Source organism: Chiloscyllium punctatum, chromosome 48 (assembly GCF_047496795.1).
Source record: "Chiloscyllium punctatum isolate Juve2018m chromosome 48, sChiPun1.3, whole genome shotgun sequence".
In the NCBI taxonomy this organism is placed as follows: domain Eukaryota; kingdom Metazoa; phylum Chordata; class Chondrichthyes; order Orectolobiformes; family Hemiscylliidae; genus Chiloscyllium; species Chiloscyllium punctatum.
The window spans coordinates 39,457,628-39,476,210 of NC_092786.1; the positions used below are offsets into that span (position 1 = coordinate 39,457,628).

Genomic DNA, 18,583 nt, shown 5'->3' on the forward strand with positions numbered 1-18,583 from the left:
AACAGACCCTTCTGTCCAATTAGTTCTAATGAAGGGCTTATGCCCGAAATGTTGAATCTCCTGCTCCTCAGATGCTGCCTGACTAGGTGTGCTTTTCTGGTGCCACACTCTTCAACTCTGACCTCCAGCATCTGCAGTCCTCCCTTTCTCCATCCTGACCACGTTCCCAAACTAAACTAGTCCAATTTGCCTGCATTTGGCCCATATCTCTCCAAACCTTTCCTATTACTGTACTTATTGAAATGTGTACGAAACGCTGTAACTGTACTTCCTCTGGCAGTTATTTCCACACACGAACCACTCCGTGGGGGAAAACACATTGCCCCTCATGTCCTTTTTAAAGCTTTCTCCTCTGACCTTTTAAAAAAAAAAGCCTTCTAGTTTTGAACCCTCTGCAACTTAGGGAAAAGATTTTTGCAATTCACCTCATCTAAGCCCCTCATGATTTGATGAACCTTTATAAGGTCACCCTTCAACCTCCTATGCTCCAGTGAAAATGTCCCATCCTATCCAATTTTGTATAACTCAAAGACCACCCCCACCCCCCCACCAATTCCTGGCAAAATCCTGATGAATCTTTTTTTGAATCCTCTACAGTTTAACCACAGGGCAACCAAAACTTTATAAACCATTTTTGTAAATGACCTGGATGAGGCGTAGAAGGGTCGGTTAATAAATTTGCAGATGATACCAAGGTCGGTGGAGTTATGGACAGTGCTGAAGAATATTGCAGGTTACAAAGGGACATAGATAAGCAGCAGAGCTGGGCTGAGTGGCAGCAAATGAAATGCGGGAAAGTGTGAGGTGATTCACTTTGGAAGGAATAACAGGAATAGAGAGTACTGGGCTAATGGTAAGGTTCTTGGTAGTGTGGATGAGCAGAGAGATCTTTGTGCCCATGTACATCGATCCCTGAAAGTTGCCACCCAGATTGATAGGGTTGTTAAGAAGGCGTACAGTGTGTTAGGTTTTACTGGTAGGAGGATTGAGTTTCGGAGCCATGAGGTCATGTTGCAGCTGTACAAAACTCTGGTGCGGCCGCGCTTGGAGTATTGCGTTCTGGTCGCCGCATTATTGGAAGGATATGGAAGCTTTGGAAAGGGTGTAGAGAACATTTACCAGGAGGTTGCCTGGTATGGAGGGAAGGTCTTATGAGGAAAGGCTGAGGGACTTGAGGCTGTTTTGTTAGAGAGAAGAAGATTAAGAGGTGACTTAATAGAGACATACAAGATGATCAGAGGATTAGATAGGGTGGACAATGAGAGCCTTTTTCCTCAGTTGATGATAGCTAGCACGAAGGTACATAGCTTTAAATTGTGGGGTGATAGATGTAGGACTGATGTCAGAGGTAGTTTCTTTACTCAGAGAGTAGTAAGGGTGTGGAACATACTGCCTGCAGCAGTAGTAGACTCGCCAACTTTAAGGGCATTTGCATGGTCATTAGATAAACATATGGATCATATGGAACAGTGTAGGTTGAGTGTGCTTCTGACTGGTTCACAGGTCAGTGCAGCATCGAAGGGCGAAGGGCTTGTACTCTGCTGTAATGTTCTATGTTCTGTGTTCTAGAACTGCAAACAGTACTTCTTCAATGTCCTGTCGAACCTCAACATGACGTCCCAACTCCTACACTCAAAGATCTGAGCAAGTGTGCTGAATGTCTTCTAAACCACCCTGTATATCTGATGCAAATTTCAATTAATTATCTGCCTGAACCCTTAAGTCTCTCTGTTCTATAACACTATCCAGGGCCCTACCATTAATTGTATTAGTTCTGTCCTTGTTTGTTTTACCAAAATGCAATACCTCACGCTTATCCAAATTAAACTCTATCTGCCACTCTTCAGCCCATTGACACGATTGATCAAGATCTCTTTGTAATGGTAGATAACCTTCAATGTCAACTGCGATAATATTACATTTCCCAGTCTCTCACTCATTATTGCAGCCAAAGTACAATCGAAGAAATGCCATAACATACGCAGCAGTCAGTGTTATTAAGCAAAGATCAGTACTCAATTGCAAGACTGCTTGAAATTCTTGCTTGGAACTCCAGAAGAGCTAGAAAATACAACAGTTGTCAAAAAGAATCACATTTCTACAGCTGGTTAACAAATGAAACCTTATAATGAACTTCCAGGAACAAAACATTACTGATTCCATGTTGCATTTATGAAGTCATGGGCATCTGACAATCATGTCAAATACTGTTAACAGAAAATTGGATATCAGTCATAGCACAGAGCTTACACCAAGCAGAAATTCTCAACTATTCAATTTGAAAAATAAATTGGATTTTATAATGTTCAACTTTGGTAAATCATTAATGGCTTGCTTTCTGTGAAAGAATTGTAAGCCAAGTGCTATATAGTCCTCCAGAATGCAATTAGACAAAAGGCGGGCTAAATTTTTCCGATCTAGTGGAACAGCAGTGCAAGCTATAGCAATTTTAATACACTATTATTTGAATATGTCTTAGATGAAGCAGCAATATGAGCTGCTCCACTTTTTAAAAACATAAATTTTAATAAGATTTTGCATGTATGTAACAGTGGTTACAATCATTCTCAGTTAGGGAACTGTATGAGGAAATCAGGTTTTATTTAGTGGACAAATGAATAGTATAGTATCATATAGTAGATAGGGAGGCATGGTGGCTCTGGTTAGCACTGCTGCCTCACAGCAACAGGGACCCAGGTGCATATCCCACTGTCCACAGATGTGCAGATTAGGTGAATTGGCCATGCTAAATTGCCCATAGTGTTCAGGGATGTGTGGATTAGGTGCAATAGTCTTGGGAAATGTAGAGTAAGAGGGTAGGGAACAGATTTGAGTGGAATACTCTTCGGAGGGTTGGTGTGGATGTGTTGGGCCGAATGATTTCCACACTGTAGGGATTCTATGAAGGTCTATGAAATAAATCAAAAGGAATTATTAAAACTAAAATTCTCAAACGATGTTCATTGGTACTATTATTCATATTTGCTTACATTTGTCATGCCATCATGTTCTATTGGGGAAGTGAGGACTGCAGGTGCTGGAGATCAGAGTCAAAAAGGGTGGCGCTGGTCTGGCAGCGTCTGAGGAGTGGGAGAATCAATGTTTTAGGAATAAGCCCTTCATCAGGAATTTGGAAAGGGGAAGGGGACTGAGAGATAAACAGGAGGGTGGAGGATGGACTGGGGAGAAGGTAGCTGGAATGTAGATGCAGCTGGGGGGTTATCATGTTAGGTTGGACGGGAGGGTGGAGAGGATAGGTGGGAAGGAAGATAGACAGGGCAGTTCAAGAGGGCCGTGCTGAGTTGGAGGGTTGGGTCTGGGATGAAATGGAGGGAGGGGAGAGAAGGAAACTGGTGAAAGCAACGTTGATGCCATGTGGTTCAAGGGTCCCAAGGTGGAAGATGAGGCATTCTTCCTCAAGGCGTTGGGTGGCTTGCATTTGGTGGTGGAGGAGGCCCAGTACTTGCATGCGGAGTGTGACGGGGAGCTGAAGTGGACGGCCACAGGGTTGTGGGGTTGTTTGGTGTGTGTGTCCCACTCCTGGTACCTTCCCTTGCCTCTGCAAGAGGTGTAAAACCTGCGTCCATCTCCTCCCTGACCTCCGTCCAAGGCCCCAAAGGATCCTTCTATATCAGGCAGAGATTTTCCTGCACACCCAAACACCTCATCTACTGTGTCCGTTGGTCTGGTCCCTAGACAGGGTGCTAACTCACTGAGCATTTCAGGGAACATCTTCTGGACACACGCACTAAACAACCCCACTGTCCTGTGGCCGTCCACTTCAGCTGCCCCTCCTACTCCACCAAGGATGTGCATGTCCTGGGCCACCTCCACAGCCAAATTGAAGCCGCCCGACACCTGGAGGAAGCATGCCTTATCTTCTGACTTGAGACCCTTCAACTACATGGCATCAATGTTGATTTCATCATTTTCCTTGTCTCCACTTCATCCCAGATCCAACCCTCAAACTCATCAACGCCCTCTTGAATTGTCCTACCTGTCTATCTTGCTTCCTAACTATCTGCTCCACCCTCCCCTCCCAGCTATCAGCATCACTTCTCCCTTGCATCTACATATCGCCTTCCCAGCTACCTTCCTCCTAGCCCCACCCCCAGCCTCCTATTTATCTCTCAACCCCCTTCAAGCACCACCACCACCCCACCCTACATTCCTGATGAAGGGCTTATGCCCAAAACAATGATTCTCCTGTTCCTCAGATGCTGCCTGACCTGCTGTGCTTTTCCAGCACCACACATTTTGGCACCCTTGTACTATTGCTGTTTTGAACTATTTAAATTGCTCTTATATAAGGCAGGAATATTTGACTAAGAAAGAAAGACCAACATGTGTGTAGAACATTTCATGACTCTAAAAAATGTCAAATTGAAGTTTTGAGGGGCTTCTTAATTTTGAATGTTTTGAGTGTTTTAGTGAGATTATCTTCGCTTTTGTTCCTTTTTATAAACAACTTACTTCTAGCTAGAGGCAGAATTTATCCTACAGGTTAGTTATGCCACCTATTATTGATTTTGTTTCATTAAATAATGTGCATGAGTGCACTTGCTGGTGAAGTGGTGTTGCCTTCAGAACGGGATCGTACTGATGTTTGAAGGAGAAAATGATTTCAGGGAGCGGGGGAGTTGGACTAACTGGATTTCTCTCTGAAAACACTGGCACAGACTTGATGTGCCAAATAACTTTCTTCTGAGCTGTGCAGTCCTTTTCACTCCATGACTTTAGGTCATCAGTGTTTCTTAAAGTCCAATTCTGTTTCAAATAGCTCGTGGTGAAAACATCTTGGCATACACCTGTCACCTGTTCAGCCCTCGTGTCAGATTTCTGGAAATATCTTCTTTCCCATGATTAGTTTTTTTTTATTTCTTGTGCCAGTTTTGTTTACGGATTTTAATCCTCTTGCCTGGAGATGTTGGCTTCACATAAGCCAGATTGGTATCTTCCCCTAAAGGCTTCTTTTTGTATCAGAGTCCAGACAGTACGTATTGATAAAGCAGGGAAGGGTGCAGTATCAGAGACCAGTCTGATTCTGTTCTACCCAAAATCCAGAAGGGGAACTTTACCACGTGTCAAGGAATAGTGATTAGACAGTGTGACTCATCCCAGTTTAGGTCACTGAGGTCACTTATCTCACCTGTCCTACAATCCAGCCAAGGTAAATTAACTTATCATAGAATGAATATTAAAACTGAAAGAACAATACTAATATTTCTTACACAATCTGATATTGAATTAAGTGGGAGAAAGTGAGGACTGCAGATGCTGGAGATCAGAGTCGAAAAGTGTGGCTCTGGAAAAGCACAGCAGGTCAGGCAGCATCAGAGAGCAGGAGAGTTGATGTTTTGGGCATAATTAAATAGTCAATTTTACAGTTTAGCTGTGCAATGCATAGATGCGTCATCACACAGTTCATTGTCAGTTGGAAAATAGCAATGGAAATACAATTTGCCTTCCTTTATCAATGATGTGGAGGTGCCTGTGTTGAGCAGTGGGGGGACAAAATCAGAAGTCACACAACACCAGGTTATAGTCCAACAGGTTTATTTGAAATCACAAGCTTTCATCAGGTGAAGTCACTTGGTATAATCTGGTGTCGTGTGACTTCTGACTTCATCGAATACAAGGATTGAACCAGTTGATCCAATGGTGAATTTTAGCAAAACCCCAGGCTAGTCAGTAAGGCTGTGATTAAAATCAGAAAATGCTGGCAATACTCAGGTCAAGCAGCATCTACAGAGAGAGAAGTAGAGTTGACCTTTCACAACAATGACCTTCCATTAGAATTTTCAATGTTCCAGCATGTACAGTTGTTTATTTTTGTTTAGGTCAGTTGTCTAGTTCATTTTGTTCTGTTGCTACACATTTTGGGGAATTAACAAATAGTCTTTTGCATGGATCCAAACTTTGTCCATGTTTGGATTTGCTTTGACAAACTAAAGGCGCAGGGAGGGTAATTTGGAGGGATTACTATCTTGGCTGTTACGTCCTTATATTTGCTGGACAAGTGGCATTGCTGGGTTGCTTTAGATTCAGTAGTTGCAATGTCTTCTATTTATATCTTCATCTTTTTTTTCTTCGTTCATGTACTACAGTCAATATTGGCTGGGCAGGCATTTATTTCCTGTCCCTAATTATCCTTGAACTGTGTGACTTACTAGGCTATTTCAAATGAGTCAGAGACATTGCTGAGAGTCTGGAGCCACATGTCAATTAATTAAAGATGACCAGTTACCTTCCATAAAAGGCATGGGATGTTTTGTTGAAATATTCGCCAAAGGCACTTCACAGAAACATTCTAACAGAATGTGACACTGAGCAATACAAGGAGATATTAGGTCAGATGTCTAAGAACACTGGCCACAAGCAAGGCTTTAAGGAATTTCTTAAAGATGGAAAGTGAGGTACAGAGGCAGCGAGGTCTAGCAAAGGAAAGTTCAGAGTTTGTGGCTAATACTTAGTTTCCAGATAATACCTTCCACCAGCAGCTGTCCAGAAGTCTCTGTTTCCTTATCAATCAGACAATGTACCTTTGTTTCCAGCCTGATGGTAAGAGTTGTGGAAGGCAGCTTGCCAAACCCTTTTACATTCCGGATGTTTGCATGCAATTGCATATCAGATTTATTCATCATAAACTAATCAATCAAGGTCTGTATGTGAGGGGCTTGCCAAAGAGGCAGAGCTACAGAAGAGGTATGCTTTTGCCCTTGGGATATTACATTACAGGTTATAATAGACCATTATCTCTGTCTCTGCCACATTTCTTCATTCTGCCAAAAATACATCTCACAGTCTTGCTGTAGAAAGCCTGAACATTGTAGAAATTTCTAGAATGCAGCACATATACACAAGAGGCTTTATATGTACCTAGATGCCTAAATCTCTAATTGATAAAAAGTATGCTCTTGGATTCTTTTTATTCTTGTTTGGTTATCACAGGCACAGTCAACAATTCTTGACCATTGCCAATTGCTTTTAAACTTAGTGGCTTCAGAGGCCATTCAGAGGACAAGTAAGGGTCAACCACATTGTTCTGTGATCTGGAGCCATATGTAGACCAGACTAAGTAGGGGTGGCCTATTCTCTTCCCTGAAACCAAATGGACTTTCATAACAAATCAATACCGGATTTGTGATCGCCATTAGACCTTTTAGTTTAGTTTTTAATTCTAGAACTTTGAAATTGAATTCAACTTTTGCCATTTGCCATGGTGGTTTTCAAACTCATGATCCCAGAACATTAGCTTGGAGGTCTGAATTATTAATCCAATAGTATCATCAGTATTCCACTGCCTCCTCTTGTGGATTGTTAAAAAGTTTTCCGAGTATTTTCGTGTTTGTTGACTTTTTTTTGTGTCTTCGCTACTCGGTTGACTTGACATTCCAATGAAAATGTGGTTAGAAGAATTGTCAAACTTTAAAACAGAACAAAAGCAATTATTTTTATCAATGGTTGACTTTCAGAATGACAGTACTTCTGAATATAAAGCACTGCTGGAGCAGAAGAATGAACTTGAAAAGAAGACGGACGAAATGGAAAAGAAAGTAAATCAGCTTGAAAAAAAACTGGATGAACAAACTCTGGTAATGTCAATAACTTGGGGATGTTTGTTGCGTTACTTGTGGTGTCACAGATGCTGACTGACAGCTGGTATTTGTATTTCAGAAAGAGCAGAGTGCCACAGAACAAAAAAGTAGGACCAAAACTGATATGAAAAATCTGCAACAAGAAATGGCAGACATTTTAGAGGAAAACAATAGCTTAAGGGAGCAGCTTGCGAAATCCGATAAAGAGCTTCGAAACCAACTTGAGGAGTAAGTCAGCTGGTTTGATTTTGAATGTTTTTGAAACCAGAAATATTTTCTCATAGAATGATTATATTTTCTTATAACCATTGTAAAGGTCATAGCATAGCCTCTAAAATTTCAAAGTGAAATAAAGTATTTGTACTTTCCAATTAGCATATTTTCTTTCATTGTAACGGCATGGGATGAGGTTGATGTCAGAAAAGAGTGATAGAAGGAGGGTGGCTTTACAGGGCCTGCCTTGGAAGGATGGCAGTGGGAGATTGACATGTGAATGATCAATGAGGTAATAAGTTTAGTTAAGTGTCAACGTGATTGTAGATTTGTTGATTCTTATGTAAAAAGTTGAGTTCTAAATGCATTTAATACACAATTTTCTGAACTTGTCACCAACCTCAGTTCTTTGTTTTTTTGGGTCATAAAAAAGTTGTCTTATCAATTATTTCAGATTTTTTTTAACACATTCCACTTCCAGCTTCCTTTATCCAGTTAAAGTGCAACTTAGCTCTGTTTACTTTCTCTGAGTTGTACCCCTCAGCATCTACTCCATTCTACTTAATAAAACAAAGAAGTTCGGATGATGGAAATCTGAAATAAAACAGAAATTGCTGGAGAAACTCAGCAGGTCTGGCAGCATCTGCGGAAAGAAAGTTTTTCTTTAGTGCCCTAGCAATATTTCAGTTAATAAATGAAAAATTTGAAGATGTTTCTTTGGTTGTGGCTGCAAATAGTTGAGGCATGAGTGATGCTGCTGTGTTAGGCCACATTTAACCAGCCTGCCAGGTTTTACAAGTGCTTCACCCTGACTGTACAGGCACCATGAAGACTTAGCTTTAATATTCACCATGAACGTATTGAATAATTTGCCTGCACAGACTGTTGTTTCTTACACGAAGAAAGAACATGGACAGAATGCTGAAAAGTCACCATTGCATATCATACAAGTGAATATAATACAGAAATAATGTTCATTCCAATGCATTTTCTTTTGGAAACCTGTAATATAATTTCAGGTATGGAGCTTGCCAACTGAATGGAAGTTAATTACAAACCACAAGTTGACTTGAGTGGTACAGAATCTTAATTCTCTAGTTGAATTACATACATCATGCAAATATTTCCAAATATTCAATGTTTCTTTTGTTTTTCATTTTTTGATCCTTGTATTGTTAGTGCTGTGCTATTGGGGTCAGTGACATTGAATTACTGGTAACAGCAACATTTTAAAATTATGAATTGCAGAGCATATCTTAATTGTCCCTATAATTTCCTAAATGCATGTAATACTTAACAGATTGTTGCAAAGTGGGAAGATGGTCGTGGGATAAAATGATGATTGCTTTTGCTTTCTGTCAGGTTAGTACAAGTGAAGATGGAAAAAGAGCAGTATCAAAGTGAAGTCCGGGATTTGCAGGATCAGCTCTCGGAAATGCACGATGAGCTGGATCATGCAAAAAACAGTGCCGACAATGAAGAAGAGAAAGAGACTTTGATAATGGTGGGTAGATTCAAATGCAGTGGTCAGTCTTCTTTCTCCATTGCTGCCAACAATTGCATAGCAAACTCCCTTTCCATTTTATGAAATGCTGTGACTCTAAAGGGAAATGGAAGGCCAGATGTTTTTCGTAACCCTCCCTCCAAGGGTCCTACCCTTTCATTGAAAAAAAAATATTGTCACGTTAAATCATTTCACCTTCTTGCTAAAGCAACTTCTCTTTTAGATCATTTCACGAATTCAATTTCTCCTAAATTATGAAACCATGTTACAAACTGAGATTTGTAAATTTCCATGCTGCAAGAATGATTTAACAGGATCAAGTAGCTGCAAGAGTACACTCAGACTTAACGTTTTCCCAGTCCCTCATTTGGTAATCGCTCCTTTCCAATGAATAAGGAAATATTTCATGTTTGACTGTCATTTTCTTCTGGAAAAAAGGGAAAACTGAACAAGATGAATCCCTGAATTATCCTTGACCTTTAAAGTATACTGTGCTATACTTCGCTTAGATCCAAATTGTTTGTGGTTTAGATTGTCATTTTAAGTGGTATCTTTTTATCCTTCCATTAACATGGAAGGAACCATGTCTAAAGTATGCTGCAAACTCTTGTGTTTGCTTTACCAGGATATTTAAATTGTGCAAATAATCCTGGATGGCTGATTGATCTAGAGCTCCTCAGCTTTCAGGGCATAATATATTGATTCAGTGGCAGGATTCAACAGGTGAGCTGCCTTAGACAATATAGGTAGCTAGCAATGATGGGCAGTAACTCTGAGAGTTGGATGTTGTGCTCAGAAGGCAATTATTGGATCAAGTTAAAGATGGAATTTTATAGTTTAAGGGAGGAATGTTTCAAAGTTCTGGACACAGTTCTACATTGAAACAGCTCAAACTGTATACAAAGTTATATGCTCCTGTATTAGATTGTATCAGACAATGGGACCGTGTATGAGACCTGTCTGGCTATGTTGAAGGCATCTTGAAACCCGTTGTACAGGGGAACCCCAGCTTCTGTCATGACACTACAGGTTTCTTACAGAAACTCAGCAAACCACAGATCAGTCGAACCGAGACCACTCCTCATCACGATGGACATTTCAGCACTCTACACCAGCATCCCCCACAATGACAGCATTACGGCAACAGCCTCAGTACTCAACACCAACAATTGTCAATCTCCAAGTACCATACAACAACTCATCCATTTTATCCTCGACCACATTTTCACCTTTGAGAACCAATTCTTCATCCACACACACAGAACAGTCAAGGGGAGCAATTTTTATAGCCCGGAATGCCAACATTTTCATGCATAGGTTCAAACAAGACTTCTGTTCTATGCAGGACTCCAACCAACACTCTACACCAGGTACATTGACGACGTTTTCTTCCTCTGGACCCATAGCGAGGAGTCACTGAAAAAAACTACACAGTGACATCAACAAGTTTCATTCCACCATCAAACTCATCGGCATTCTTGGACACATGCATCTCTATCAAGAATGGGCACCAGAGCACCTCACTCTACTGCAAATCCATAGATAACCCCATGATGCTACACTTCTCCAGCTTCCACCCGAAACACATTAAAACAGCCATTCCCTATGGTGAAGCCGTACATGTACACCGGATCTGTTCAGATGAGGAGGTACGCAACAGGCACCTGGAAGTACTCAAGGATGTCCTCACAAGAATGGGGTACAATGCTCAACTCATCACCCACCAGTTCTAATCTGCCACAGTGAGAAACCGTAATGACCTCCTCAGGAGACAGACGTGAGCTGCAACCGACAGGGTACCCTTCGTTGTCCAGTACTTCCCAGGAGCCGAAAAATTATGCCATGTTCTTCGTGGCCTGCAACACATTATCAATGAGGACGAGCACCTTGCCAAGACCTTCCCCACGCCTCCACTTCTCGCCTTTAAACAACCACCAAACAACCATCACCAGATCATTGTTCATAAGCAAACTGCTTGGTTTTTAGGACAGCACTACACAACCTTGTCACGGTAGGCGCTGCAAGACATGTCAGAATGTTAACATGGATACCACCATTACACGTGGGGACACCACCCACCATGCAGGTACTCGTGTGACTCAGCCAACAATGTCTATCTCATACGCTGTAGGCAAGGATGCCCTGAGGCATGACACATTGGCGAGACCGAGCAGAGGCTACAGCAACGGTTGAATGGACACTGCACAACAATCAACAGACAGGAGTGTTCCCTCCCAGTCGGAGAACACTTCAGCGGTCCAGGACATTCGACCATGGATCTTTTGGGTGACTGTCCTCCAAGGCGGAATTCGGGAGAGGCAACAACGCAAAGTGGCCACGCTGGGGCTGATAGCCAAGTTTGGTACCCATGGGGATGGCGTCAACTGGGACCTTGGGTTCCTGTCTCACTACAGCTGACCCCACTGCACTACACACAGACACCAGGACACACACACACACACACACACACACACACACACACACACACACACAGGGAAAGCGACAGGGAGTATGGCGTTAAATGGAAAGATAAGCAGCAGGATAGCATGTGTCCAGGCGGACTTAAAATTGAGGCAGACTGGGAATGCAGAAAAAAGCAAGGATAACTTAGGACATCATATGACTTCCAATATCTCTAATGATAAGAAAGTTAGCATTAAGGCACTTTACCTGAATGCTCGTAGCATTCATAACAAAGCAGATGAACTAATGGCACAGATCATAGTGAATGATTATGATTGGTAGACATCGCAGAGACTTGGTTACAGGGGGGTCAGGACTGGCAGTTAAACCTCCAAGGATTTTCAACTTATTGAAAAGACAGGGAGATGGGCAGAGGGGGTGGGGTTGCCTTGTTAGTTAAGAACAAAATTAAATCTATGGCACTGAATGACATAGTGTCAGATGATGTGGAGTCTGTGTGAGTGGAATTGAGGAACCACAAAGGCAAAAAAACCATAATTGGAGTTGAGTACAGACCTCCTAACAGTGGTCAGGACCAGGGACGCAACATATACCGGGAAATAGAGAAGGCATGTCAGAAAGGCAAGGTCATGGTGATCATGGGAGACTTCAATATGCAGGTGGACTGGGTAAATAATGTTGCCAGTGGATCCAAAGAAAGGGAATTCATGGAATGCTTACAGGATAGCTTTTTGGAACAGCTTGTCATGGAGCCCACAAGGGAGCAGGCTATTCTGGACCTAGTGCTTTGCAATGAACCAGACTTTATAAAAGATCTTAAAGTAAGAGAACCCTTAGGAACCAGCGATCAAAATATGGTAGAGTTCAGTCTAGAGTTTGAAAGAGAGAAGGCAAAATCGGATGTAATGGTATTACAGTTAAATAAAGGTAATTATGAGGGCATGAGAGAGGAACTAGACTGGAATAGACTGGAAGCAGAGGCTAGCGGGGAAGACAGTAGAGCAAAAATGGCAGGAGTTTGTGGTATAATTAAGGGCACTGTACAGAGGTTCATCCCCAAAAAAAGAAAGATTATCCAGGGAGGGATTAGACAGCCATGGCTGACAAAGGAAGTCAGGAAATGTATTAAAGAAAAAGAGAGATCCTATAAAGTGGCCAAGAGCAGTGGGAAATCAGAAGATTGGGAAGGCTACAAAAACAAACAGAGGATAACAAAGAGAGTAATAAGAAAGGAAGGATCAAATATGAAGGTAGGCTAGCCAGTAATATTAGAAATGATAGTAAAAGTTTATTTCAATACATAAGAAACAAACGACAGGCAAAAGTAGACATTGGGCCACTTCAAACTGATGCTGGAAGCCTAGTGATGGGAGATAAGGAAATAGCAGGAGAACTTAACAAGTACTTTGCGTCAGTTTTCACAGTGGAAGACATGAGTAATATCCCAACAATTAACGGGAGTCAGGGGGCTGAGTTGAGTATGGTTGCCATTACAAAAGAGAGAGTGCTAGAAAAGCTAAAAAGTCTTAAAATTGATAAATCTCCTGGCCCTGATGGGATACATCCTAGAGTTCTGAGAGAGGTGGCTGAGGAAATAGTGGAGGCATTGGTTGAGATCTTTCAAGAGTCCCTGGAATCAGGGAAAGTCTCGGATGATTGGAAGATCGCTGTTGTAACCCCCTTGTTCAAGAAAGGATCAAGACAAAAGATGGAAAATTATAGGCCAATTAGCCTAACCTCGGTTGTTGGTAAAATTCTAGAATCCATCATTAAGGATGAGGTTTCTAAATTCTTAGAAGAGCAGGGTCGGATTAGAACAAGTCAACATGGATTTAGTAAGGGGAGGTCATGCCTGACAAATCTGTTGGTATTCTTTGAAGAGGTTAGACCAGGGAAACCCAGTGGATGTGGTCTATCTAGACTTCCAAAAGGCCTTTGGTAAGGTGCCACACGGGAGGCTGCTGGGCAAGGTGAGGGCCCATGGTGTTTGAGGTGAGCTACTGGGATGGATTGAGGAATGGCTGTCTGACAGAAGGCAGAGAGTTGGAATAAAAGGTTCTTTTTCAGAATGGCAGCCGGTGACGAGCGGTGTCCCGCAGGATTCAGTGTTGGGGCCGCAGCTGTTCACATTATATATTAATGATCTGGATGAAGGGGCTGGGGGCATTCTAGCGAAGTTTGCAGATGATACGAAGTTAGGTGGACAGACAGGTAGTACTGAGGAAGTGGGGAGGCTACAGAAGGATCTAGACAGTTTGGGAGAGTGGTCCAGGAAATGGCTGATGGAATTCAACGTGAACAAATGCGAGGTCTTGCACTTTGGCAAAAAGAATAAAAGCACAGACTACTTTCTAAACGGTGAGAAAATTGGTAAAGCCAAAGTACAAAGGGATCTGGGAGTGCTAGTCGAGGATTCTCTAAAGGTCAACATGCAGGTCATGATTAAGAACGCGAATGCAATGTTGTCAATTATCTCAAGAGGCTTGGAATATAAAAGCAGCGATGTGCTACTGAGACTTTATAAAGCTCTGGTTAGGCTCCATTTGGAGTACTGTGTCCAGTTTTTGTCCCCACACCTCAGGAAGGAGATACTGGCACTGGAAGGTGTCCAGCGGAGATTCACATGGATGATCCCTGGAATGGTTGGTCTAACATATGAGGAACGGCTGAGGATCCTGGGATTGTATTCATTGGAGTTTAGAAGATTAAGGGGAGACTTAATAGAGACGTACAAGATAATACATGGCTTGGAAAGGGTGGACGCTAGGAAATTGTTTCCATTAGGTGAGGAGACTAGGACCTGTGGACACAGCCTTAGAATTGGAGGGGGTAAATTCAGAACAGAAATGCGGAGACATTTCTTCAGCCAGAGAGTGGTGGGCCTGTGGAATTCATTGCCGCAGAATGCAGTGGAGGCCAGGACGCTAAATGTCTTCAAGGCAGAGATTGATAGATTCTTGTTGTCTCGAGGAATTAAGGGCTACGGGGAGAATGCGGGTAAGTGGAGTTGAAATGCCCATCAGCCATGATTGATTGGCAGAGTGGACTCGAAGGGCTGAATGGCCTTACTTCCAATCCTATGTCTTATGGTCTTATTCCTATATATTCCTCTGCAGACACTCTCATACACAAGCTCTCTCATACGGTTACACGTATACTCCCACACTCACATGCAGACAAGCACCCCCTCACAGACTTATAGCCCTTTACACTAACTCGCATACATACACATGCTCTCACAGACACTTGTAACTCAAATCCCCCCCCCCCCCCCCCCCCACACACACACACACACACACACACACACACACACACACACACACACACACACACACAAGTTTGTGGAGTGAATTTGTACTTGCAGAATTACGTTTTATTTTGCTCAAAGACTGCATGAATCCATTTAAGATTCTGTAAATTCGTTTTTTAGATTAGAATCAGTCTGACTATTGTGGCACAGACAGTCTCACACTGTCCATGTATTATCTGAGCCAACATGACACCAATTGTTAAAGTTCATTTGAGAGTTTAACTTTAAAAAAGTTCTGCGATTTACGGATAAAAGAACTGAAATCAATATTATCTTTCTAAAATATGAGAGTCTTAACAAACAATCCAGGCCTTTTTCAATATATAATTTCAGTTACATCACACTGTAAACTTTTCCTGTAAACTCTGTGCCTTATGATCTTATACTCCACAACCACCTGAACAAGGAACAGTGCTCCGAAAGCTAGTCCTTCCAAAATAAACTTTTGGACTATAACCTGGTGTTGTGTAATTTTTAACTTTGTACACCCCAGTCCAACACCGGCTTCTCCAAATCATGTATTAGATTGGTGTGGGCTGGAATAAAAATGTTCATTTTTTTACTTTTTGTAATGATTCAGTATAATGCAACTTATTATTCATTGCTTTCATTGGTAAATAATTTTTAAAATTTTAAAATATGCACAACATGAATAATTATTTTCAGCTTCCTTCTTGATATTGTTAAGTCAGATTTGAGATTTATTTCAATATTTATTTTGCCTCAAATTTACTCCGATCTAATATCTTCCATTTCTTACAATATAAAATATTGTTAGCTGGAATGATGGGGCAACTCAGGTCAGCTTCCGCTTTATGGCTGTGGCCGAGAAAGAAATAAAAAATATATTGCACTTGATTCCTTAATGATGTGAACCTGATACAAGCAGCTTATTGAACATCGACTGTGTTCGTAGAACCGAGGGTTATGGGAAATAATAAGTAAGCTTCATTTATTCTGAGCTCAAATGAGACTGGAGATAATTTTCTTCCTGTCATTAAATCCCTCCATCCCCGTAAGATATTGAATATATTCCAGCAATTAATACTGTATGAATTCTTAGCCTTTTCTTTTAAAAATAGGATTGCATGCACTGATAAAGAGCCCCAGATTCAGTTCCAACTTTGTACTGTATTTACTGGTCTCAGCCAGAATAGGAATTGGTGCTGGCTGTCATGGATTCACTATCCTGTTTTAATTAAATGTTGGAAGTTTGTGTGCTGGGTATCAAGTAAAGGTTGTTGTTGGCTATAATACCCAGGTAGTTGAGTGTCTGATAATATTTACTCTCTGAATTCAGACAATGGCTACGAGGCTTGAAATGCTGGCCACTATCTGGTGTTTTGAAACTGTAATATTGTACCAGCAACAGGGATTATGGGGTAATAATTCATCAGAAATAAAACACCAATCTTGATCTATTATTTCTTCCCACAAAAGCAGTCTGACCCACAGTACCATGGTTAGGGAGACAAACCTGTGATCGACGTCATACAGAATAGGTATTGAACCCCTTGCAGGTGGCTCTAATCTGACCAACACCAGATGTCCAATCAACAGAACCAACTGACACCCCTCCCCAAAGAGTCAGAGTTACTATGGTAGCATGCGCCTCTACATGGAGCAAGGGATAGTCATGGGAAAGGCTCCAGTTCCTTCCCGTCGCACTTCTGGGCAGGATTTTCTCCTGCACTTACTTTCTGCCATTGGTCTACATTGTAACAAGTTATAAGTTGATGCTCCACCTGCTTGACCACACTATGAACAACTTTTCTTTGGCCCTCAAATCCTGGAGAGGGACCTAAACCCGTAGCTTTTGACTCAAGAGTCAGCCACATTATCCACTGCCTCACAAAACCTCCTCATGTATTGAAATAACAGGATTCACGTTATAATCTCTAAGAAGAATGACTAATGCAACATGGACCATAAGTGAAATACATGTAATTCAGATCTGTATGATTTAATTATATACCTATATTACTTAAAAAATGACGTCTTTCTGCAGTTTAATTATTTTTGTTCTCCAAATAGCAGCTGTTGTCTATTAGATTTGACCTTTAATGACTAGCAGAGTGATAAATCTATGCTCTAATAGTATGGATTTATCTAATTACAATTAATTTTGCTAAAATAACAATATTACACAGTTACACTCCATATCTTAATTGAAATGCAATTCAGGAACAGGATAGTATTTACACAAACTCTACTTTGCTGCTCCTTCAGACGATTCTACTCAAAAGTTAATCTAAGCTAACTGAAAACCACTGAGCTGTCCAAAGTCACAATGAGTTTGTCCAGTGAACAGCTGAAACAAAAGGTTCAAAGTTTCAGTCTGAGTTTGCACTGTCTCACATAACCTCAACCATTTTGATTGTTGAGACACAGTTAGCCTCGGTGTATCTGAGTTAAGGAGGGAAAGCTGGGCAAGGATCCAACTCCGAATTGCCAAGTAGTGGTTTCAACTGAAAGTGAACGTGTCTACAGTTTAGTAAGGAATATTGAAGAGGGACATAAGAAACATGACTACTCTCCATTTCCTGCCAGAATAAACATTGTGGAGGTCAGGCTCTTCAACCGATACTTTCACAGATCATAATACAATTTATTATGCTATAGGCTATCCTTAAGCATTGCATTTCAGGTCCAGGATAAATAAATGCCAGTGAAGGAAACATTAAAAACTATCAGAATCCAGGATAATATTGTACATATTTCAAGTCTGAAGAAATCATTGTACGGGGGCGGCACGGTGGCTCAGTGGGTAGCTCTGCTGCCTCACAGTGCCAGGGGCCCAGGTTCAATTCCAGCCTCAGGCGACTGTCTGTGTGGAGTTTGCACATGCTCCCCGTGTCTGCATGGGTTTCCTCTGGGTGCACTGGTTTCCTCCCACAATCCAGAGATGTACAGGTTAGGTGAATTGGCCATGCTAAATTACCCATAGTCTTCAGAGATGTGTAGGTTAGGTGCATTAGTCAAGTGCAAATATAGGATAATGTGGTAGGGGAATGGGTCTGGGTAGGTTACTCTTCCAGTAACCAGTGATCTGGATTGGGAAGTAGAAAAAATTCAGTGCCTGTCAAACTGAAACTCAGCAGGGGTCAACCCCTTCAGGGCAGGAGAAAGAGTTGATATTGTTGCAGATGCAGATTAAAAGGTTAATGAGTTAATTTCTGCAGTCTGTATACTCCTATTTTAAATGACTTAACTAATCATAAAATTGTTTTATGTCAAGGGTGTTTATATCTGGGCTGTTCCTGAGAATTTGTTTGAATGCTGTTTCTGGCTCTAGGAGATGATGCAGATAAAGCAGCAGCTGGAAGAGGTGCTGTTAGCTAAAGAAGATCAGCAGGAGTTGTTGAGGCGAAGAGAAAGAGAGCTGACAGCACTTCGAGGTGTCCTGAAGGAGGAGGTGTCAAACCATGATCGGGAAACTGAAGATCTTAAAGAGTTACATGAAAAGGAGAAACAGAAACTTAGAAACAGCATTGATGATCTCGTCCAGGTGAGTTAGCGATTGGCTTACAAAAG

General features: G+C 41.6%; 1 protein-coding gene across 4 annotated transcripts in view; it reads left to right on the forward strand.

Annotated features, from left to right (window-relative positions):
• Nucleotides 1-18,583, forward strand: part of cgnl1 (cingulin-like 1) — a 157,778-nt gene that overhangs the window by 62,916 nt on the left and 76,279 nt on the right. For all 4 annotated transcript variants that reach the window (XM_072565011.1, XM_072565010.1, XM_072565013.1 and 1 more), the window contains 4 exons: nt 7,476-7,595; nt 7,678-7,826; nt 9,174-9,315; nt 18,345-18,557. In XM_072565011.1, coding sequence (XP_072421112.1) covers nt 7,476-7,595; nt 7,678-7,826; nt 9,174-9,315; nt 18,345-18,557 — 624 coding nt within the window. The remainder of the gene's footprint in view (nt 1-7,475; nt 7,596-7,677; nt 7,827-9,173; nt 9,316-18,344; nt 18,558-18,583) is intronic.